A 24578-nucleotide genomic window follows, 5' to 3' on the forward strand; every position below is an offset into this window, starting at 1 on the left:
TTCGTCCTGCAGTGCACCCAAACAGGCTGCGCATGATGTTTTCGAAGTTCCGAGTGAACCAACAGCGGTTTCACCAGCTGATTCCTGCTCCACCAGCACCCCCCTGCCTCAGGTGCTGCTCGAACAGCCCCCCACAGGCCCTGCCAGTGCACTGACCTGTCGGGTGCGGCCGCGTCCTCCGAGTCAAACGGCTGCGGCATGCACAGGTGGGAGACGACCACGGGGTCGTAGCCGGGGCAGTCCAGCTGCGAGGGGGAACACGGGCAGAGAGGGTCATTCTGCCGTCCACAGAGCTGCTCACCGAACAATGTGCTCATCAACACGACAAAACATGAAGGAAGCTTACAGTAATGCGCAAGACTTGGAAGTAGCGAAGCTGTACGCAAACTTCCCGACCAATGTGAAAGCAGACAATTGCCGCCAATTTGCTTCTTCACTGCTGCCATAACGACCTTCACTCCATGGTTGCCGCTTTAAGTGCAAGCTTCCTTTATTTTCTGGGAAGTGATAACCCACCACCTTGGAGAGACTACGACTTGTCTCTGTCGTTCCGAGCAAGTGTTGCCATGATAACGGCCCGAGCTGGAGTGTTTCGCCAATCTCCCAAGTGGGCATGCCTGGCTTGCAAACGTGTGCCAATGACGCTGGGCAGTTGCTGCAAGGCACACACACATGAGTGCTCAGTATTTCCTTGATTTTTCGAACTGCCCGGCGATCGCCACAATTCCGGCCAATCTCTGCACGTGGGTAACGCTGGGCGGTCACTGTGAGGCACGCACGCACGAGCGCTCAGCGTTTTCTTGGTTTTGCTCAGCGGTAGCCGCGAGGCCTGTGCTCACGCTTGGCAATTTCTCGGTATTTTTCACTGTGGACATAAAAAATTACGACTTGCTAGAGAGCTTTGCTCTTAATAAAAGTTAGAACTGCTCTGTCATACCAATTACCGTGACACCAGTTTTATCGCAAACTTCAAACAAACAATCTGGGTATTAAGGAAAACATATTCGGCAGCGGCGACTCCCTAGCCACCTTCCAGTGTTTGTTGTGCGACATCGCAGAATCTTCCTCGTGCGTCTCGTGGCCCCCAACCACAGCCACATGACTGCGCAACGGCAGTGTGGCCTCTAGCTCCGTGCGATTGTGTCACTGTGACATGCAGCTCACAGACCAATACCTATTTTTAACGCAAATATTAGAGAGTTTTAGTATAGCGTTTTAGCTGTAGCGTTAACGTTTTGCGGGCCGCAATCGCGAACGGATAGCGCCTCGTTATGCTACGGTTAGCGTGCCCGCTAACGCTATGGGCGCGCTAAAGTGGTGCTTTCCGCTACACTAAAACTCCCTATTTTCAGTGCTGGCCTCTATTGTTTCACCGCCAGGGTGTTAAACCACAATAGGAACCAAACCGGAATTTTTGTCTGAAATCAAAACCGAACCGAACCCGCATTTTTTCCGCCATTCTGGAACTGAACCCAAACTGGAATAAATCGAACGAACTGTTCCGAACCGCTTCCGGGAATGGTTAGAGTGAATGTAAAAATATCAAGTTGGTTGGGCCAACTTTGATATTTGGGGTCCTTGGCATTTGTAAATTTTGCGGCCCTCTCCCTCTCAACCAATCAGAACATTTAGTTGCACACACAAAAGCTGGAAAATTTTCAGGTATAAAATGTCCTTCTTTATGCTCGTATTGTGCTGTTTCTTGCATAAAATTGACATCTCACACTGAATTTAGTAAATAGTTGCTCAGGGCATATTTTGTATTTGTATTAGGTAAGACGGTAGGAAGCAACTAAACTAAAAGAAAAAAAGGGTGATCAACTGGTTTGATGCAGAGAATATCCAATAGCATTACTCAATACCTTCTCTCCCGCTGTGCTACCTTGTAGTACCAGTGACCACTACCAATGCTTCTGCATTCACTAACCCATCCTTACTAGAAACCAACCGCTGTCACCTGTTGCTCAAGTGTCATTAGCAAGTTACTGTCGCTGCTGTTTCCCCACACTCAGCGAGTCATCACAACCGTTCCTTCCTTCAACCAGTCATCAGCAGGTGGAAGGCGGGGGGAATGAAATCCCCGTACACGCTTGCCAGGTGGAGGTCGGCACCGCTGCTGGACAGCTTTCCACTTCTTGCATGGCTAATGGTCCCGCGTCAAAATAGAATGTTGTTGAAACTATACACCATTTTTCTTGCTAGAGGTGGGCGCCGCCATTTGCTTTTCCTGACCAGACGCTGTCACCGTCCATGAAGCGACCACCAAAACCGCTGCACTGGGCTGCTAAGCGCTCCATTCTTTCCGTGCGTCTGCTCGGTACCTGTGCATTACCGAGTGAACTGTAGTGGTTTGGCGTTAAGTTGGCGGTTGCAGTGCTTGTGTGTGTCTGTGTTCTGTTTTGTTTCCACCATCTGCGGATGGATTTTAGGTCCTAATTTGCTGCCAGAGCGGAAGATGCCGACCCCGGCTGCTGCGAGCAGCACTAGCACTGTTGGTGGCGCTCCGCAGTTCCGCGATGCAAACGCACCGGTATGGCACCAACTGACATAGAAATCGATAACGGGGAGTAAATACGTGTTTTCAATGCCACCGTACTTGTTATGTTCACCGATTAGTCATGTTTACGGAGGGGGGGGAGGGAGGGGGAGAGAGAGAGAGAGAGAGAGAGAGAGAGAGAGAGAGAGAGAGAGAGAGAGAGAGAGAGAGAGAGAGAGAGAGAGAGAGAGAGAGAGAGAGAGAGAGAGAGAGAGAGAGAGAGAGAGAGAGAGAGAGAGAGAGTTTTATTATTTGCAGTAGGTTTAAGGGGTCGGGGTGGCCGCAGGCTCCAGCCTGGCGGCGACTAGAGTAGCCCTGTCCACGAGGGAGAGTTTACGGAAGTGCGGACGGCGAATGCGGAGCACACACAGCATATGTGGGTCGCGCTGATCCGCGCTCGCAATGGACTTTCGACGAGGCGATTGCTACGCTGTTGACATTGCACTGCAATATAATCTTTCTTAACTAGACTTATGACAGTTACTGACGAAACGAAATTACCTGGGTGGAAAAATAACACGACCGCACAACCAGTCAAATTACTATTCGAAGGTTAAGCCAAAGGGTCGACGTTCGGGCGAGTTAATATTGGTTGATCATGATCGTGATTATTATTGACCTAACTCTGCGCAGCACATGTGGCCTGTCGCTCGGAGCCCACCTTTGTGGAACCGCTGCTTGCACCAAATGCTTTACGTGATCAACAGTAACTGCTTTGTAATTGTAGTACTTTAGATTCCGTGACAACGCAAAAGGATTAGAAGCTTTTCCTTTGACCGTGTTGTGAACAGGTTGAGCTATTTTCCAAACGAAGCGCTCACGTATCTCGAGCTGCGTTTCCACATTCGGCTGCCTGCTTATCCTGCTATCGACCAGCAGTGTGCGATGGAGAAAGTTATCTTTTCATATCGTTTGGTAGTGTAATGCATTCGCCTGAAAAAAAGTAAACAAAACGCCGTGATTTTAAAGGTTAGATTAGATGAAAAGGGGATTGCTTAATGCCAATCGTCTATAATGACCAAACAATATATGGTATTTTAAATTGACTACAAGGAACCAGAAGTTATCGTAATGTTGTACTGTATTGGCGCTCGTGAAAGATTCTCAGGTGGTCAAAATTAATCCGGAGCCCTCCACTACGGCGCACCTCATCACCTATGAAGCGTCGGCGCGTTAAACCCCATAATCAATCAATTAATCAATCAACCAATCAATCAATGCTGTATTGTAAAGGTCAAAGTTACTTCTAACATTTCAGGGGGTTCTGTTCCCTGTCGCAGCTTTGCAAATGATAAATGGATTTTGCTCCGTCTGCTTGCCGTCGAAGTGCCCCCAACAAACCCTGGAGTTGGTCGTTGGTACAAAGTCGCAGTTGCGATTTATCAACGGCGTCCACCGATATCTCAATTCGGTGTCTGTTGGGAAGCGATGCAGCAAAAACACGTCGCAACCGCACTGCATTTTCTCCAGACAGTGCTGTGCAGATGCGTGCTGTCGGCGACTTTTTCTCGCTTTCTCTGGTTGTTCGATAACCCACCCCCGCACAGTGCTGACCAAGCGACGTTTGTGCCTTGACCGGCATCGCAGCAGAGGCTAAAACAGTTGAAAGTTCCGCAAAAACTAAGCACACGGTGCGAAACACTCCTCAACTACGCAGCAGAGCACCACGCCGAGCGATGTTAGCAGCCCAGTGCGCACAGGCAACGCTGGTTCGGCGGAAGCGGAAGGCGCGCGGGCCGCCGAGAGAACTGGTTTGCGAGTATTTTCCTCCTTTCCCGGCTGCTTATGGAAAATGGTGTATAGGTACATGAAAAGCGTAGCAGACCAACCAATTTTCTTTTCACTGTGAAAGCATTACTTCCATACCTGAGCAAAAATATGTGCATGTGCGCGCATGTTTGCGTGTAGTGTGTGCGTGCACATGCGTGTGTACGCATGCATGTGGCAAGATTTGGTGGTACCAAAAAGATGGCGCACAGGCAGGCCCTGTGGTGTCCAGAAAAGTTGCCTGCCCACCAAAGAGGCTGCCAAGAAGGCATTATTTGGAGACTAGGTGTGGCCCGTCACTGGTCGGGAATGGAGCAAAAGGTGGTGGCATGGCGGCTATGTCGAGCCTTTGTTGTTGTTTTCCTCAAGAAAGAAACTGCGGTTTATAAAACTGTGGGCTTCGAGCCAAGAACAAAATTAAACTCGAACGACTGATTCGACTAACATGACTAAATACAAACTCGCGGCCATAAAGAGTAATGCTTCCATACTCACAGACGTCCCCAGCCTTAAGTGTTCCTGCTAACCTTTAATTTTGCACCAGTTAGTGTTGCAGTGGTTGGCCTCCCATGGAAAACACTTTGCGGTGGATTGTACAGCCAAGTTGGCCTAGTCAACATTTACCCAAAAAAATCCTACATTATCAATTTGTTTATATAAATAACTGACAAAGGCACAAAGAAACAAGAATGCAGCACACTGCAAAAATAAAACACTCCCGCTTTTTTTTCTCTGAACTCGTTCAAACCAGTTGAACCAGTTTGAACCAGAATGGAATGGTGCTTACAAAGCAAACCCAAAAGGCCTGAACCCAGACCCGAACCAAAACCGAAAAAAATTCCAGTTCAATGCCGTGGTCATTGCTGGCATTGTGGAGCGAGAAGCTGAAAGCTTTTCAACAATGCCGGCCTTTTTAAGGTGTCCTTCGTGGCTGCAGGAATAGAGCTGAGTGGTTGCCAGCTGGTTCAGCCAGAAAGGCTCGTTCTTGCCAACTGAACAAGGTCGTCTTTGCAAAAAAAGCTGCGGCCAAATCTGCGACTGCGTTTAAAAACATGTGGCGCGCATTGAAGCAAGAAGTGCACACGTAGTGTGGGCCTCCCTGCTGCCACAGCCCGATGTTGAGTGCTTCCTTTTGCAGTGCCCGAACCCCAGGGCATGCCCGGCCACTTGCCCTGCCAGTGGCTGTGTCTTCCAGGCTGTGCCCACACGCGGTCCTCACTCGCACGGGAGGAGGCCAATGAAGCAGCCGACTGTTTCTCCATGCTCGGGGCGTGGGAACAGTGCTTGTGTGTCCAGCACACGTGCCCCACAAAAGGCCGCTTGGTTTGCTCGAAGAGCTTTTAATGCTGCTGCCTGCTGCGCACACTTCTTTCCAGCAGACGAGTCCCGTCCCCCCACCAGCAGCCCACCTGAGGGGGGAAGTGGTGCAGCACGTCCGGCTGTGGGGTGCCCACCCCCGCCAGGGGCCGGTATCCCACCAGCAGCGCAAACTCGAGCAGCGGGCCCGGCGCCTCCGTGCAGCACGCGGGGTCCTCCGGGGGGTACAGGGCCGCCTGCGGCCGCAGCAGCACTCCCTTCAGGGCCCCGCCCGCCCGGCCTGCCTCCCCGCACCACTCACCCGCTTGACGGAGCGCACGTACACCAGCCGCTTCTCCAGGTCCTTCGCCGACACCTCGCTGCCGCTGTCCGCTGCACAAGGAGAGGGAGGAGAAACGCGTCCACCAGGGCACGGCCACGGCCCAGCACCCCCTCCAGCAGCCAGGGAACAGGTGTGCCGGCCTGCCCGCTTACCCTGGCCGCTGGCTGCGACTCCTCTTCACAGCGCTCAACCATGTCCCACAGCACCCCCAAGATAGCATCCCTTGGTCCAGCGCAGCAAACATCACCCCACACACTGGCAACACAAGGGCAGCTAAGGCCTGCAGCGCCACTGTCCAGCAAGCAAAGGCCATACGAGCACCAGAGGAGTGTTGGGCAAGTTGCTTACAGAGAAACTACAAATGGCGAGACAGCGACTGATACGCGCAACCTGATGTTACCTTTGAACAACAAACTCGCCTCAAATAATTGACACCTTCAATTCCAGCGCCGTTGAGCACAGGGGTATCAGATAAAAACGTGTGCCTGGAATGTGCGCGGTATCCAACCTTTCTTGTGTCCTGGCTGCACACTCAATCCGCTCATGCCTGACCAAAAGGCGCTCTCAGTGGCTGTCCGCCAGGACTGCATGCCACATGTGTGGCCCATTGTGAGTCGAGGACAAAAGACCTGCTTTTGTGGTTGGAGTGCCTATCCTTGGTTGCATCAGGTGGGGTTTGGTGCAACACCCCCCATGCCATTTTGGCTGACAGAGCTGAGGTTGGTTCCCAATCCTGGACAGTATCGACGGGCAATATCGACTGGGCAATATTGACGCTGGGCAATATCGACGCTGCTTCAAACAGCCGAGCTGCCTGGTCGGCTTGCTCGTTGCCAGCCAGGCCCCAGCGGCCAGGAATCTGGTGCGCCCTGTACAGAGCTTCCAGAAGGGCCACAAACATTGCGTTCCTGCTGACCTGCCTGCTGACAGGGCCATGGGAGCAGTGAGTGAGCCATTGTATACACTTTGGTTTGGGGGGGCCCCTGCCAGGCGCTTCTGCTGTGGATACGGCAGCGCTCTGTTTGTTTGCTGTTTTTATAATGCAGATGCTCTTTCCGAGGCATCTGTGAAGGAGAACAACTGGGAGGGGCCACAAGTGCTGCTGCCATGCCGCTGGTGCGCCCTAGTGTCCATGTGCCCCATATGCCGCACGTTTGTTCGCTGTTCTTCTGCGTCACTGAAAACGGCTGGGCTATGCGAGGTCAGCGCTGAAGGAGGCACCTTTCATCGAGGAGCTACACGGGTGTGCAAGGCAACCTTCAGGACACCAACAGCACCAAGATGCGTGCGCTGGTCGGTGCTCGAAGGACAAGTGGCCTGCTTCAGCACCAGGGCTCACCACCGGGCTGGTGCGTAATGTCCTGCTGGCCAAGAAGCCGATGTCTACAGTGTGAACAGCATCAAGCACCTTCAACGCTGCATTAACTCTTTCGCTACCGCGCCTATCAAAATCGATCAATTTGATCAATACTTTCAGGAGCGCTTTTTCATAGCGTTCCAGCCGTTTCTCGAACACGTAAAGCTGTTCGGAGTTAGATCAGAAAATGGCCTTTCAAAATCAGTTTTGTTTTCATTTTTGCAACGGAAACGTGATTTTTGACACGCTTTTGAATCACCTGGGTGTGGAAAAGGGGCGTGGTCATCTCGCGTCATGGCTACCAACGAAGAATGTGTGCAACTCCTAATTACTCTGCACCAGCGCTTGTTTTTTGCTATCAGGGCGTGAATGGGGAACTAGCAAACAATTTTCAATCATCAGGTTCGCGCTCTGACAGTAATAATCCCAGAAATCGGCTGAAAATGTTAAGCAGTGCCTGGTTGCAAAGTTACTTTATGATTTTAGGCCGTTTTATTGCCTTTGCGCACGTTGTTCTAAGTACTGTGGTAGTTCTACTTACCCCAGGACCATTTGCAAACAGTTTACAACAGTTTCGGTTTCGTTTCTGCATCGTGAAATTCATATTTAGCGCTACTACGCAGTTACCCAACTTCAAGGCTACCTGCCATGGTGCCTGAAGCGTCCGCGACTGATCCTCGAACAAAGCACGGCGCTCCTGATTTTCCCCCACCCTAACCCAATTTCTGCGATAAGAACTTCAGATGCAAGTCAAAACGTCACATCCAGTCGCTAGATATCTGTTCCGCCGAGGACAGCGCTTCAAACCGGCCTTACACTGCCAGCTGTTCGCCTTCCAGTTTCGTTTCCGTGCGAGGGTATATCCGGGTGTCTAATGTTGCTGCTTAGTTGAACTGTCTATTCGGACGGAGTCTCTGATAAGTTTTTGTACTGTTTCATTTGAAAAATGTTAGGTGGCACTGCAATAGAGGAGGCTCGTTGTGCTGATCTTTTTCAGCGCGCAACCGCTACTTGGCCAAAGATCGCAGGGCACGATTCTAGCTCATCATACCTCATTTTTGCGAGCAAGGCTACAATTGCGAGTAAGAAGATGATAATAAAGCTCAGCTTTATGTTTTGAGAGATAACTGACCGTGAACAAAAACAAGCGTCAGCCACGGCGTTCCGTTTTCAACTTCATGCATGTTATTTTCCGCATCGCGTGCTTGTCCCAAATATTGTGCTCGCTGTAAATGCAAAGTCAGCCATTGACAAGATGTTTTTACATTATGTGGGGGCAAATTGGTGCCTCTGATAATGACAAACTGCCAGATTTATTCCAGGAAACCACCCGAAATTGCACATTTTGAATTGGAGGTTGGGCTTCACCACATGACACGAGCACCGTGCATGCTAACATTTTTTTTTTATATCTGACAAACTGTTCCGCGCAAGTCGACATTTTTTCTAGGGCGTGTTTTGGAAATGTTTTTCTACAAAATGTATATTCTAATTTTTTTTCTACTACCGGTGGTTTGATATACACAACTCCTTTTTCATCATTTTTTTCGACAACTTGACAAAAATTTTGGTTTGATATTTTTTTTACAACTATGATATATAAAAACCTTTAAAAAACTGGTATTATTGGAAATGCCGTTAAATAATCTGAATTTTGTGCTCCTGCAATTAGTGCCTAACCAATTTTTTAGTAGGAAAAAAATGTTTTCTTGGACCCCTAAAATTAGTCAATTTTCCGGCGGCAGCGAACGAGTTAAGGGCTGACCGGGGCACCACGCATCTACAGGGTGTCCCAGCTATCATGCACCAAGATTTAAAAAAAAAGCAATGGCGTTACGCAAAGAAGACCTAGTGCGTAATGTTTGCAGTACTGTGGATAGTAATTTTTTGTTAACGATACTTAACTAATTAAATGTAATTAATTATGTAACTCGATAAGTACTGTCCTAATCACTGAAGTGTCAATGAGGCACTTGTAGGTACCCATGAGGGGCATCTAACTGCGGTATTTTCAGCGACGAACTAATTGCGTACTCATTTATTCTGGCTGATAAAGAAAACCCGCAAAATATGAAAAATACCACAAAATGGCGCTTCCGCGCGCACTGTAAAGTAGCGTCCCCAAATAAGCTGATTGAAAGCAACTGCTTCGCCTGTCACCCGCCTGAAGAGACAGCGCATCACCTTGATAATGGCATGCATGGAAGCAGCAGCAACAGCAAGATTCGCGGGGCGCATGTGCAGATAAGGCACAAACTCGGTCGCGATTTATTCTTTCTTTCTTTTGTTTATTTCATTCTGGCTAACTTAGAGGCAGCCTGCTTGAGGGCACTGCTTTGCGGTGCGCGCTAATGTGCGCGGAGGCGCCGTCACGTGGAATTTTTCATATTTCGCGGGTTTTCTTTATCAGTCAGAATAAATGAGTACAAATTAGTTCGTCGCTGAAAATACTGCCATTAGATGCCCCTCATGGATACCTACAAGTGCCTCATTGACACCTTAGTGATTAGGACAGTACTTCTCAAGTTAGATAATTAATTACAAATAATTAGTTAGGTCTCATTAACGAAAGAAATGCTGCCCGCTTCTCCACAGTACTGCAAACATTATGCACTAGGTTTTCTTCAAGTTATGCCATTACTCTTTTTTTAAATCCTGGTGCATGATAGCTCAGACACCCTGTACACTCCAAGCGAGACAACACACTGTACAAGTGTTGTACAAGTTCACAGAAAAAGAGTTTCAAAATTTGCAGGCCGCTCCGTTACAGGCCGCTCGGAACTTGTTTGGCGACTCTTCGCCAGGTGCACAAGTCGTCTCCTCGGAGGTACTTTACGAAGTGTAGGATTTCGCCATGGTGATGTTAGCAGCATAGTCTACTTATTTAGACCAAGTTTTGGAAAGGAAAAATTTGAGTGCAGCTATGACTCGACAAGCATGGTGACGTAAGCGACCATGCTGCTTGTGTCAGTTGGTCAGTGTTGTTTCACGACGGCTCTGCTAGCGGTGTAAGCCTGCAAGTGCCGCACTGCAGTGTTTACGTGTTCGTTTGGAAGTTTACTTGTTCACCTCACCATTCTTACTGCTGTAAAAAGAATGCGCCCTACATTTAAGTGCAAATAGCTCATCAGGCAAGCTCATAAGCCCTGCTTAATTTGCATTTGCTTTTGCCGGCCTCAGCCAATCGAACAGCAGGGCCTATGACATCATGGGTTCTGTTGCGGAAAATGAGCTAGTGGGTTGCATGGCCATTCCCTTTTTTCCTAATTATGTAGCTTATTTGAGCGATGTCCATGTTAAAAGTGGTGTCAGTATGATTCTAACGAGGCACTCTGTCGAATGAACCAAACTTGTGTTTTGTCTGCATGGCCCCTTAAAAGAAGCAACAGGCTTTCCGTAGCACTTGGTGCATCACGACGCAGGTGCAAGGGTCCCAAGTTTTTACTCCTCTAACTTAATCACAGGGTGATTTCAACCGTGTCTGGCGATGGGAAGGTCGTAGGCTGGTGCACGGGACAGTGTTTGGCGTCAAGATATTGCTTTGCATTTGGTGGAGCGCAGTTTAGAACATCGAACAGCTCTCACTCTTGTCCCGCACTGTGCTCCGTCAGGCGCCAGCATGGCCAAGTACCGCCATTTCATGGAGCCCAACGTAACACACACAGCGGCCCACACATGGCAGCACAAACACAGGGTTGCCCGCACGCATGCCCCACCAGTAAATGCAACCTATACAGGTGGCATTGCAAAACACAACACAAGGAAAACGGTGGCGAATTCCAGCTCTGCACTTCCGACAGCTTTCCCATGGAGTGGAACTGCTCTCATTTCTTTTGAAGCGCACTTCCGATGCAAGTTACATGCACGAATATTAAATATGGGTTCCGCGAAGGGCTAGTCTTGAAGGGAACGGAATCTGAAGACTAATGAGCCGAGACCGAAATTAACCCAAGTTTCCGAAGTAAACAACTTCTTGTCAAGGAAGCATTGCCTCAGTCGCGAAGCTAGACATGTCATAACGTCCCATGTACCATAATGGGGGGAAACAAAAAAAAAAGTCCGACCACAAACCGCAAACTACATCTTCATGCAGCCGTGCCTTCTTATCTAGAGGGTGATGACTAGGGCAGCTTGAGTGACCACATTATCAAGATGCAAAAAGAGAAAAACTTCCTTTCACATCCTGACAACATGGTCGTGCTCAGGATGCCTAGTCAGCCCCCTCTAGATAAGAAGGCATGCTGACGTAGTTTGCGGTTTGCCAACGGTGATGTTTTTTCAACATGTTACCTTCTTTTCTTTTTTCCGTCACGGCAGCTGGCGAGGCATTGGCTCGCATGTTCAAGAGACAAGGGGTGCTCATCGTCCACAAGCCGTCACGGGCCACCTAATCCCCCGCCCTAAAGACCACGCGACAATGGACAGAGCTCCTGAAGTGGTTTACCGCATTCCCTGCGCCAAGTGCCCCTCTTCATATATCGGTGGAGTCAAAAGGAATAGGCAGCACAAAAATGACACCAGCAAACAGAACAGAGAACGCAGCGCCACGGACAAGCGCTGCAAGTCGGCCGACCACAAAACTGACTTTGCCGAAACAGCCATCCTCGAGATGGAAACGAACTGGAAGATGAGGCCTCCCCAGAGCCTAAATGGCTTGCTTGGAATGCTCCTGTCTGTGTACACACACCGGCTGCCTTCCTCAGCGAGGGGCTTTGCGAGAGACCCACAGCACTGACAGGCTACAACGACGGCACAGCAGTCGCCCCTGAAGAAGGAGCTGAGCCGACTCTGAAACGTCGGGTCTCCATACCCTGCACGATTGGTTTGTAATTATATTTCCCATTTGTAACTTCCCAAACCGACAGATTTCTGCCAAATGTTCACCTTCAACTTCCTTCAAACTCTGTTTTGTGTTGCCGCTAGCCAGGAAAAGTACCCACTGCGCATACAGTTCCCTGTCTCTGCCACCACACAACTCTTACAGCCACTGCCTCTAGTTGAGCCTGCAGTAGAATTTGTTTCACGGTGGAGCATCTTGGCAGTATAACGGCCTGGCTACCCGATGGTGTTCCGGCCGCCCTTTCTGTACGAGCCAGGCAGGGAGTAGTGCTCCTTGGGGACACGCCACCAGCGGTGCCTGCAGAGACCGGGCAGCTGGACAGGTCGCTGGAATGGGCCAGAGCACGGCACTGGGCCGCCTCCTGTTGTTTGTGTCGTGTTTGCCTTGGTGCTGTTGTTGCGAGCGGCCGTGAGCAGTCTTGGCACACGTGTTGGGCTCTTAGACGCAGTAACAGCTACATAAACACATCGGACGCTTCTCAGGTTGCGCATGGGCTTCGTTAATATGGGCGCTTTTTGCACCCCTGTACGCCTGGCTCCAACCAATTTGAGTTCGAATGGAATGATCAGTATCAGTGTTCATTGCTGCCAGCTTAAATCAACAACAAAGGTTTCCACACCAACCTTAACGTGTGTAGTTTGAAGGGAAAGGCGCTTACACACGACTTCGATTGCCATGTGGCCGTGGAAACGTTGCAACAGTCCACAATTGCTTTCTGCAATTGCGAGCTTTGTGCCTTTTGTTTCCACAAGTGACAACATGAGAGCCTGAGAGTTGAAGCGGAACTCCCGCGTTTGCGGAGGTCATTTTATCGAGTCAAAGTAACTCAACCCCCTAACACTCCCAGCTACAAATCCTCCCTCCCCATTTCAGCACCCGTGTGAAATAAAGGCTGGCACCAAAAGACAGCCATGGCGTTAAAAAAATATGGCAGAGTGTTAACGTCAATGGTTTTTAATGCATAGCATCCACCCCCGAGTACCTGAACGCAAATTGCGCAATGCCTTGTGAATACATTTTTATCGTTACAAGAGTAAATTTGGATCACTCAAAGAAAAAGAAACAAAAACCTAACCAAACATAACCATGTCACTGTCCAAGTCATTCAACTTGGACAGTGACATCCAAATCTTCCAACTACCATCCGTTGCAGGAAACGCACGAAAATAATAATATATATTGCAAATAAATTGGAATAATTGGAAAGTTTGGAATAAACTTAACTCAATTTTGAATCGTAAAACTGAAGTACCACATACTGTGCAAATCCATAAAGATGGAATCGAAATTGCCGAACAATTAGTCCCTGATACTTTTAATGAGCATTTCACCAGCATAGGCAGCAGTAACTGCGATCTCAATGCTTGCCGTTTTATCACGACCAACTCTGTCGACACTATCTTTCTTTATCTTACCAGTGAATCAGAGGTACAGTGTAGACCATTTATAACGTAACCGCTTATAGTGCGGGACCGGATATAACGCGGGTTTTTTTTACCACCGGTCTGCCTCCCATAGAACTCGATGCATATGCATACCGCTTAAGATGCGGTTGGCCGAAGCACAATACCGTTTATAGTGCGGTTTTTTGAAGGTCTGCTGATCGACCGGCGCAGCTGGGGCACCGTTTTAAGGTAGCAAAAGAAAGAAGCAATGATGAAATCAGCCATCCGGCGCAGCGCGCACCCCTTGCTCTCCTCTAACTTCGACACAGAAAAAAAAAAGGCACCCTTTAGTTCGCGCGTACGCGATAACCACAACTGTCCTTGCTTGATGCACCTCGGAAGATAGCGACTGACTCGGCCGTCCGCGCGCTGCAAGTTGTTTCTATTAATCGTGAACCACGGTGTCCTTCTTACACCGTGTCGTGAACCGTCTGGCCCGTTTTCGCACACGAATCGTGCACATCGGCGTTGCGCGTGCGTTTATTCATGCTCGTGTCAGTGGGAGGAGCCTGACGACTTGCACCAATGGAAGTTACGCACCTAATGGCGGGAGATTCGAAGCACTCCGAGCCGGCTAGCCGCGCCAGAGATGTTTAGGCTTATCACCGCGGTATTTTTTGATGGACGCTTTTACAAGCAGCGTGACTTTGCGCCCACATTATCAGCTCTTTTCTTGCGTGAGCATCTTCGCTTGCGCCTCGTGCGGCATTTCAGCGAGCGGTTGGAAGTCCTCGCTGGAGCTGCCTGCACCGCTTCATGGCCAGTGCCGCCGCAATGTTGCCGCCTCTTACCGCGCCGCACACACTTAAAAAAAAAATTAAAAAAAAAAACGCCAGTTGTATCTGCGCCGGCGTCGCCGCGCCTGCCAACGTTTGCACGTTGTCGCGAGAAATCGCTCCACGCGGTTCACGCTTTAAAACGTTGCGCAGATAAGCCACCGCTCTTTCCCTTTCCGAACAAGCGAGCCGCGCGAAGCCCAAGATTTCCATCACCAGCAGTACGTCGCGCTGATAAGAGCCGCCTTCGGCATCGTGAACACAAGGTGAGGTAAAAAAAAGAAATACCGCTGGCGTTCTTATCATGTCCTGCGGCATGCTTCACAGACGCTAAAAACGGAGCCGTGGTCTTTCAAAACACAAGCACAACGGAAGCCGCGCTCGCCGTTTGTAAGACCGCGGTTTTGCAATGCGTAAGACCCTGCAGCAGCGGCTGATGTTAAAAATAATACGAAATAAAGACCGTGCCTTCGTTTTTAGGTGCTGCGTGTTTGGGTGATAAAAAATTTAGGATGACTTGAGGTAGGTGTCGATGTGGTTGAATTCGCGCATGTTTTGGTTATAGTACGGTACCGCTTATAGTGCGGATTTTTGCGGCCCCGGCGACATACGTTATAAGCGGTCTACACTTAATTTGTATTTTCCAGGGGATTAACAATAGCACTACCTGTGATGCTGACGGCCTGCAAATTAAACCAGCCAAGTTTGTCATTAATGTAATTGCTCCAGTATTATTTTATGTTTATAATCTATGCCTGTCATCAGGAACCTTCCCTCAAAAAATGCAAGTGGCGAAGGTTCTTGCATTGTTCAAAAAAGGAAATAGAGCATCGGTATCTAACTACAGGCCGATTTCAGTACTTCCTATCTTTTCTAAAGCTTTGGAAAAAACTATCTTCAATCGCCTATCCAACTTTCTGGATAAGAACTCAATGTTATCGAATTGTCAGTATGCCTTCAGAAAACGAAGGTCGACACATCTAGCGTTACTTGAGCAAAAAGAATTCATTCTGAAAAACATTGAAAAACGACAACTTACATTAGGTGTTTTAATTGACTACAGCAAAGCCTTCGATAGTATAAATCATAAACTACTGCTCGAAAAAATGCGTTACTATGGTATCCGCGGCATAGCTCTAGAACTTATAACGTCATACTTAGGTCACAGAAGCCAATTTGTTCAGGTAAATAATCTCCGCTCTAAAATCAGACAACTGCACTTAGGCGTACCACAAGGCAGTATTTTAGGGCCCCTTCTCTTCACCATCTACATTAATGACATCGTGAACGTTGACACTCATACAAAATACATAATTTACGCCGACGATGTAACTCTCCTTGTTTCATCTTGTGATGTCATGCAGTTGGTACAAACCGCTAATGAAGTGCTTGAAAAAATACACAGGTGGTTAGCGGACAACGGCTTAAGAATTAACGTAGATAAAACGGAAGCGATGCTTTTTCAATTCAAAAACAGAAATATCCTTTTACCGGCTGATATTATGTTAAACCACTCCAAAATTGAACTGGTGATGTCTGCAAAAACGCTAGGTGTTTTTTTCGACCAAGACATGTCTTGGAATACACACATTAATTTTCTCGCAGGGCAACTTTCGCGCATAGTTGGAATGGTATATTCTGTACGTGACCTTCCATATAAAGTCAAGTTACTGTTGTACAATTCACTATTTTTAAGTAATTTTAACTATTGTTGTCTCGTGTGGAGCACAACTTTTCTGCAACTAATATAAATGGGTTATTTTTGCTACAGAAAAAAATTATTCGGCTTCTATGTAATGCACGTTACGATGCTCCTACTGCCCCTTTGTTTAGTAAACTTTGTCTACCTACGATTCAGGACCTGCTTAATTAAGTACCACTTAGCCTACACATATACTCTAGAACGCAAAAACAATTCTAAGAACATTTCGTTGATAGCTAATCTCCAAATTAATCATACGCCCTATCTGACTAGACTGTCTGAACGTTGGAAAGTTCCTCGCCCACCTACAAACTATACTTCGCAGATGATTGGGTATACCCTTCCGAAGTTGTTGAATGGACTTGCATTTATTGGCTTTGATATTAACACATGTACAAAATCCATGCTGTTTAACGTGTATGTTCGAAAAGACTATGATGTTTGGGAATAGTTCCTTGCTGTTTTTGTGCGGTTTGTTGCGTATATTTTTTTTATCGCTATTGCCTTCACGTCCTTATATCCACTTATTGATGCGCTATGTATTGTAGTTTTGAACATATTGTATTTTCCGTGCTAGTTTTTTTTGTCACCCACAAGCGGTGTCCATGTATCGCTTTTTTTGTTTGTTTTCCCCGCCGCTGTTGTGTCTGTTGTTGTTTCTGTTGTTTCTGACCATGAAGGATGTAGGGCTCCGTCAAGTTGCTGAGTGAAACTTTTTACCCTATTTTCCGCCATAACGGTGTCCGTTTATGGAAATAAACTTCAACTTCAACTTCAAATTAATAAATCACAGTTCTATGTAATTCTGCGCTTTCATGCGTGTCTGAAAAAGAACTGAGAACGGAGTGACAAAGTCAACCTGTATTCTGATCCTGCATTCTCACGTGGTTATCTCTGTCTGGATTTAGGCATTTAATGCCTCCGAGAAAACGCAAGGTTGGTGAAACAGGAAAATCGGACAAGAAATTTCAGACATTAACACTTACGCAATTCTCAAAATTGCTGCAAATTTTTACGCCGTAGGCTTTGTTTGGCCCTACAACTTGTGACAGCAGTTTCAGTGCAGTGCATGCGATGCAGTTTCTGTTTATCGAAGCGTAGATGGCAGCTTGTGGAAAACACGACCACACCAAGCAATTGTGAAACTGAGGGCCGGTTTTCGGAACCCTCCTGTTTCTCATCTTTCAGCCATGCAGTAATTGTTTTTTGAAAAACCATTATCCAACTAGCCAGCAACCCAGACTTATTACAGGCTTTTCCCCATCAAGCAATAACATTCTACTGACATGCGGCATCTATTCTGGAAACGATTTACGGTGGCTGTTCTAAACGTATTTTCGTAAAATCAACCGCATTTCTACTGCAAGTAGTGAGGTTACGTAGCACCGTCCCCCAGCCTTTTAATTGGGAGGTCCATCGCCGCAGCATGCTTGGATAGGCTTCCCACACCGGCTTCGCAGGAGAATTTAGCGGTGCTCCAAACTGCAGGAAAAATTTGCACTTCAGCTCGGCTTGCAGGTTGGCGCACTGAGCGTCGTCTGAGATGTGCAATTACTGAGAATGGGTGCAAATCACACACATGGCATGCCTCGTAAAAGTCGCCTTCACTCTCAAGATTTACCGATCTGAAAGAGTCCTGGTGGTGGTTATGCAGGCCTTTCAAGCCGCACCCCCGCAGAACAACAGAAAGCATGCACGTGTATGACGGGCCGGCCGCCACTGGCATGCCCCTGCCATGCAGTGGCCGCCCGGTCCCTGCGGTCGCCCTCTGACGTCACCTCAGTAGTTTAAAGGCCCCCTGCAGTCCGACTGGAGCACAACACACACTATAATATCGTGAGTGGCCTTGGCCGTTCTACCAGTGGAGCCCCCCTTGGTGCCAGCTGCCTGGGCTGCTTGAGTTCATGTGCACACCATCATCGCCCTTAGCTGACGCGCGAGCACTTTGTCCTCACCCCTGCATGCACTCATCATCATCCTCATCATGTGCTGGTTCCTCGCTCGAGCTTCTGGATGAACAGCTGCCCTGGGCATTGTCCCCTCCCCTCAGTGAAACTTGTCCTCCTGTCAACATGAAGAAGCTCTTTAGGTGCCAGAACTTGTTTCAGCAGGCCTTGTCACGTGTCTGCACAGTCAACATTAGTGGGTAATCCCATGCAATGTGCCACGATGGCGGGACCTCATCGGTGCATGCCCATTTTGACCCTCCTCTGCACAGGACCGCCATCCCGGGTCCTGTCCAGACCTTTGTGGCTGCCGCTGACCTGTGCAGAGTGCACAATGTGTGCGCAGACACGACTGCCCTACGAGGGGCCACGGGGCTTGCCTTGTGCGTCCCCACCGGGCGGGGCTTCCTCCGGCCGCTTGCCGCCCTTGCGCTCGGTGAACGACTGGTGGATCGCGTCCCGCACCTGCAAGGCACAACAGGCCGTCACTGGCGGGGCACGACACTCTCGTGCGAGCACCCACACAAAACCCTGTGCCCTCGCCCGATACCCTGCGCACAGCCACCTGTGCTGCGCTTCAAAATTACGGAAGCCCCAAGGAAGACCGACGCTGTGGAGAAGCCAGCCCCATCCACCACCGCTGCCCCTGCACGCCAGCACCTTCAGCCAAGCCTGCGTCGGATGAGATCGACGAGTACTTGCCCAAGGCCAGCCGCACTTCTTCGCTTACCATAGCCACATGCATGCCGATAAAATTTGTGGGTCCTCCAGGGTACACTAGATGCAGAAGCTTTTGGAGGTGAAGCGGCAAAAGTGTGAAAGACCCCCAATGGAAAAGCAACGCCTGAAGAACCAGACCCAGGACGCACTTGCACCCTCCCCGGCTCCTGAGTGAGCCTCGTTTCCGCAAACCTAACGTGCCCTCAGTTCTAGTGCGCACCCAATTTCCACGGCCAGGAAAAGGAAAAAGCGCAAAAGCTCTCGTTGCGGGGCACAGTTTACGGGCGCAAGAAATTCATTTCTCACTGCCCTAGGATCGCGCTTGTAACTTTCCAGTTGCAACATACTCTAAGGGCAGTCATGGTCTGTTACCACTAAAAAATAACAGTGTCACAGTTACAGTTACCTAAGCCGAAAAATCAACTCTCTCACAATACAGTTACCGAGTTTCAAAGGTAGCTTGTTACAGTTACAGTTAATGTGAAAAAGTAATGTCGCTACATTTCATTCACTGTATAAAACCTAAATGATACAGTTTATTTAATAGAGACGAATGAAGCCATGCAGGCAGCCAAAAGTACACGTAAAACCCGAGAAGGGAATCTAAAAGGAGGCACACTTAAGCCCAAGTCCAACAATGTTTACGCCTCATTTCATTCCAACAACTTTTCTGTTGGAGCCCTCTTGGTGTCAGGGAATTTCCTCGCAAAACTCATTGTAACTTAGGACGAGTTGTTTTTAAAATTTGGCATCCGAGAGCTTTCCCCTCTTTCGGAAGTGTATTTACCAGCTTTTCGTTTGCTTTCACTCAACTCAAGACAAAGGAAATGTTTTAAAAATCTTTTGTTTTCACTCAACTCAAGACAAAGGAAATGTTTTAAAAATCTATTAGAGACCGAACTTCAACAGGGAAGATAAGCCTCTTGGTTAGCTCCTCCCCTAAAATTCAAGGGCAGCTGTGTTGTAAAAAGATGAATGGTGGAGAGGATATGTAGAAAGAGTGGCCTTTAGTGATCTGCTGCTGGAGCATTTCATGTTACAGATACTGCATAAAAAAGCAACAGTGTTGCAAACTCACACAGAAAACAAGCGCAGTAAGAAACAGAGGAAGGACAAAGAACTTAGAGCTAAAGAAAAGATAGCTGTTATCCCATAAAATCTCATGTTATTACATAAAATCTCACATAACCTCAAGAAAGTTGGGCAACGGTCAGGGGACAAGGTCGTGTTCATGGTGCCTAACAAGCTTCTGGCCTTGTCATAGGCAGCACGTCACTGTTTTTCTTGTTTCGCCCATCGTTATGATTTTTTCCTTTCTTTCCGCCTCTCTTCATGCTAGCCAGACGTGTTTATATGCGCTGGTTCTGCAATAAACCTTTTGTTGAAAGTTAGCGCTTGTCCTGTCCACGCCTCATCCTCTGTTTGTTACTGCGCTTGTTTTCTGTGTCCCTCCCTCGGTGCCTGTTTCCCCTAAATTCCCTCAGCCACCGCCACCCGCAAGTTGTGGCTAAGAGGCACCTCGCAATCAGCCACCACCCGTCGGGGCACAACACCACACTGGATGTGGTCACCATGGGTGGGCAGCCCAACAAAGACACCCACCTTTCACCCTTCTGTGCGGGGGCTGGCCCATCCACCCACGTGTGAGCAGCATTGAAGACTGCATCGAACAGGGTCAGGCCCAGTCCCAGGCCCAAAAGGGTACCATAACGTTCATCTTAAGCGCAGAAAAAAACAGGGACACAGTAGACAAGGACAAGCGCTTGTCCTTGTCTACTGTGTCCCTGTTTTTTTTTCTGCGCTTAAGATGAGCGTTATGGAATACCAACTAGCCCGAACGCAAGCCCTTCTCCAAAAGGGTAGCCTGCCCACGTGCGGCGGGTGATTTGTACCCCGCACAGCGGGTGTCGCACTTCCCACAAAGGTGTCGCTGACACACGCTAGTGCTGAGGTTTCAGTTTGTGGGTGTTGCACATCAGAGGTGCCCTTCCTTCCACAAAGGCACATGCCCCTACAGCCAACTCAAACTAACGCCACCAAGTTAAACTGCTGGCACACTCCAGGGCTTGGGTCCATCAAGGTGAATTTGGTTGAACCATAGTGAGCTTGCCCGCCTGGTGCGAGTTGCCACTGCTGCTGCAGCCTCCCACTTCTTCCCCCTATTCCAACTGCCAGCACCAATTTGCAGTAGTGTCAACTCTGTGTGTAGCCTCCTACATTCAAATCCCCGCATTACTACAGTACCATACCATGGAGCCAATTTACGCTTAAGTTGTGCCATTCACCGAGTCCAGCTGGATGCTGCCATCCTCTGCTATTTTTTCCCTGCTGCTGTCAGGCACTCTCATTCATACTCTTCAATCGGCCTGTGTGGCTGGGGCCATTTTGCGACAACCATCTGAAAGCAGAAACAACTACCAGGTACAATGGTCGCTGAGATGCGTAGGCAGCCCTCAGTTGAGAGACACAGGTAAGACAAGCGTGGCACTGCCGGCGCCCAGGGCATGCGGGCGGGCGTGCGGGGGCCTCACCAGGGAAGTGAAGGCCCGGGCGCCCCGGCGAGCCCCCGGCGAGAGCGCGCCCTCCTTCAGCACGGCACCCGAGATGGGGGAGCTCTGTGAGGGGAGGGAGAGGGGCCGCAAAGCTCGCTGATTGGGTCATGCACGTTGGCCTCAGCCTCACAGAGAACCGCTTCCCTGCCATGGAGGTGGAACCTCCTGGGGTGCTGCGCCAGCCTGGCTGCCCACAACCGGCGGCCAGGGTGCACAAGTGCGTCGCAAAGAAAGCTCGGGCTCGGTGGAACCAACGTGGGGGCAATGGCATGCTGCTAATTTCCCACGACCCCAAGGAGCCAAACACCGAAAGGACTTCCCCTTTCTACGTTTGCTCCTTTAATAAGCAGCCTGTTAAATTTCCAGCCAGCTGTTTTTCTTTCCCCGCCTGCAATCTGCAATCTGCCGCAGCCCCACTGGGCCACAGATTGGGGCACGGACTCCGTGTGCCAGCAGCGCTGGTTCAGTGTTCCTGTACCCAGCAAGCTGCAGGCATCGCAGTGCTCTTCCGTGACACAGTGTCTCCTAGGGCAGGCTGGGCCCCCTGGTGCCGCCCACCCTGTACACCCACCTGCCCCAAAGAGTGCCAGGCCCCAAGCTAACATAGTAACCACAGCACACTGGCGAGATGAAGGAACAGCAGGGCTGATGTCTCTTGTATTTTTATTTTTATGAGCATACATGAACAAGATTAGGATAACGTTATTAGCATTTCTCTTTTTCTAAACACATTGACTCAGGAAGTGCAATACAAAACTAGTGCCAGAAATTAAATGTCATCATTTATAGTCTTAGCATACTTTTAACAGCATTTGTGCTGGTACGTATGAGCAAAATGCGAGGGTTTTCAAGGACTTTCAAGGCTCTCTGCATGAATTTTTAAATGCACCACTGCCTGTTAAAAATCTAAATAAGACCATGTCCAACCGAAGATGGAGGCTTGAAATGATAGACGGCTTTAAAAAAAAATGACAAAGTTACTGAACCCAGCATTTGAACAGGAGAAATTTTCAAAACATCGGCTCTAGCAATTTCCCCTCATGAACAATTTCGCAAAGTTACTGAATGAACATGTCGATGCGAGCTAGTTGCTACTTCATCGAGGGAACAGGTTAACAAAAATGCGGAGCATGCCGGTGTGCGCGTGGTCTTCAACGCTCTCAGCAAACTCGGAACTATGTGCCGCGTAGTTAACCGCTGCGGACCTAGGCCTCCTGTCTGCAACAAGAAGCATGCCACTACGTTTGTAGAGTGTACAAAAAAAGTAGTGCATCAGATTCCCTTGAAGTGCGGTCGTGTAAATGTAGGACAAAAGGGGAGCATGCGGCGACGCTGAAGACGGGAACAGGAAGCAATTTGGCACTTCACTGTAAGACGGAATGCAAGCCATGGGGCTGCGTACCAGCGTTCGATAGGAGCCGAGTGTTAGTCATACCGCAAAAAAGAAGAACGGGAAGTGTTTGAGGCCTACGTCATCAAAAAGATAGGGGACCGATGTGTCAGCAAGCCTTCAGTTGACCTTCTATCGAGCGAGGTGGATTATCTGGACCATTAGTAAGGCAAGTGCTGCCGCTGTAATCATTTTCACACGTGGTGCAACTGGTATTCTATGGTGTTTTTTCGTGCCTTTATAATTGCTTTCAAAGCAAATAAAGCTCACTTGTTAGTGCGCCCCTTTCCTTTCTGTTTTCCTTCCTCCAGTCGTGCCTGGCGCTTAACCTGTTCCCGTGACGTAAAGTTACACAGAAAAGCACTTTCAGTGTGCTACAAAATGCACACTTACATTAGCTATCGATGGCCAACCAAGCAGCAAACACTCGTTCAGTCCTTAGGTAGCCTTATGTTGATTTTATGCGCATTAAAGAGAAGAATTCAAGAAATTTGAGGATTTCAAGCGTTTGTGAAAATTCCAGAACTTGAGATCTCAAGCATTGAAAAGAAGTCTTTCAAATTCAAAGCTTTCCAAGTTTTCAATGACCTACATGACCTCTGTCTTGAGCTAAATTAAGTTAATGATACTTGGTATAATTAGTTTAATCCTAACAGACTAACCTTCTTCGCAACAGTTGCCTCGGATGGCTTCCAGAGCAGCAGTTTTATGTTATTCTGTAATTACCTATGATACCGATTTGGATAAAGCTCCCCACATTTCACAGTGTAGCCCGAGCAGTGAAAAGCCCGTTGTCCCATAATTGCTTTCACAGTGATTGTCAAATAGCTCGAGTTATGAGCCTGGAAGGGTATTCCCCCGTGGGCGCTGACAGTAGGGCGAAAAACCCCGACATTTGCAAGGCCCCTGCCAGCCATTGTCAAGAAGTACTGAACTTGGCATGGGGTGCAGTCATCTTAGCCGTCAGACGTGATATGCACTTTTTCTTACGATGCGAAAGACTGCGCAGTAGCGCACGCAACCCGATCTGCTTTTTGTGCGCCTGAATCAGGCCATGCAGGTTCTGCTGCTAACGTAGCTGAAGATTGATGCCACAATAAACAGCGATTTCCATTCCCAAAAGGTCCAGAAGAAAGGTACCAACAAAGTGCATTGTTAAGGCAGGAGTGCCAATCTCCTCTTTGCTCCTCCAGTGGGTCTACCCCGGGCTCTGCTGGCAGGGTGTGGGAAACCAGGGCCCCGCAGGGAGGCATGTCAGCTGGGACGAGGGGTCTGCTGGTTCCCCATTACGGCAACAAGCAGACGTTCCCCGTGTTAGGCAGGCAGCTTCTCCAAGAAGGTCTCCCTGTCGTAGATCATCAAGGTTTAGTGGCCCCGAATGATGAGATGATGATGACAGTGGTGCACACCTCTTCTCCTCCTCACCGCCTCCGGGGCTGCGAGTGTGGCGGCATCCAGCTCTGGACAACGTAGCTGCTGTACTCGCCTCTCGAAGACCTTGCCTTCTTGTAAATGCACTGAACAGGCCCATTGGTGCACTTCTCGAAACCGGGCTAGTGGCCACAATAACGGGGCGTACTGGGAATGTCCACTAGCACCATGTCACTGAGTGATGCTGATGGTGGCTGCAGCAGATACTGATGTTCCCGTCACTTCCAGAAGTCTCCCACCATTTCCTGCCAATGTTGTTGAAAGGGCCAGTGATAGTCGTTTGCATCGTGGCTTCTTACCGTGTTTGACAGCGTCACTACTTCTGGTAATGTCATCAGTTTGTTGCTGACCAAATAAGAAGTACGCCAGCGCGATGGCTACGGACTCACCTTCGTCATTATCACTGTGCGTGAATGTGAATGGGCGTGAATTAAGTACCCCTTCAATCTCAGTCAGTACAGTTGCAGGTTCTGCGCA

General features: G+C 48.9%; 1 protein-coding gene across 3 annotated transcripts in view; it reads right to left on the reverse strand.

The window, feature by feature from the left end:
- The window catches only part of LOC144176010 (DENN domain-containing protein 2A-like), a 94867-nt gene that overhangs the window by 51048 nt on the left and 19241 nt on the right, over positions 1–24578 (reverse strand). For 2 of the 3 annotated variants that reach the window (XM_077705106.1, XM_077705105.1), the window contains 5 exons: positions 21260–21343; positions 18389–18473; positions 5922–5992; positions 5713–5856; positions 157–245 (listed from right to left, as the gene is read on the reverse strand). In XM_077705106.1, coding sequence (XP_077561232.1) covers positions 157–245; positions 5713–5856; positions 5922–5992; positions 18389–18473; positions 21260–21343 — 473 coding nt within the window. The remainder of the gene's footprint in view (positions 1–156; positions 246–5712; positions 5857–5921; positions 5993–18388; positions 18474–21259; positions 21344–24578) is intronic. The other variant, XM_077705107.1, reaches the window with a different exon arrangement.

This window comes from Haemaphysalis longicornis, unplaced genomic scaffold (assembly GCF_048455015.1).
Source record: "Haemaphysalis longicornis isolate Haplotype H1 unplaced genomic scaffold, Haemaphysalis longicornis Haplotype H1 scaffold_3, whole genome shotgun sequence".
Lineage (NCBI taxonomy): Eukaryota > Metazoa > Arthropoda > Arachnida > Ixodida > Ixodidae > Haemaphysalis > Haemaphysalis longicornis.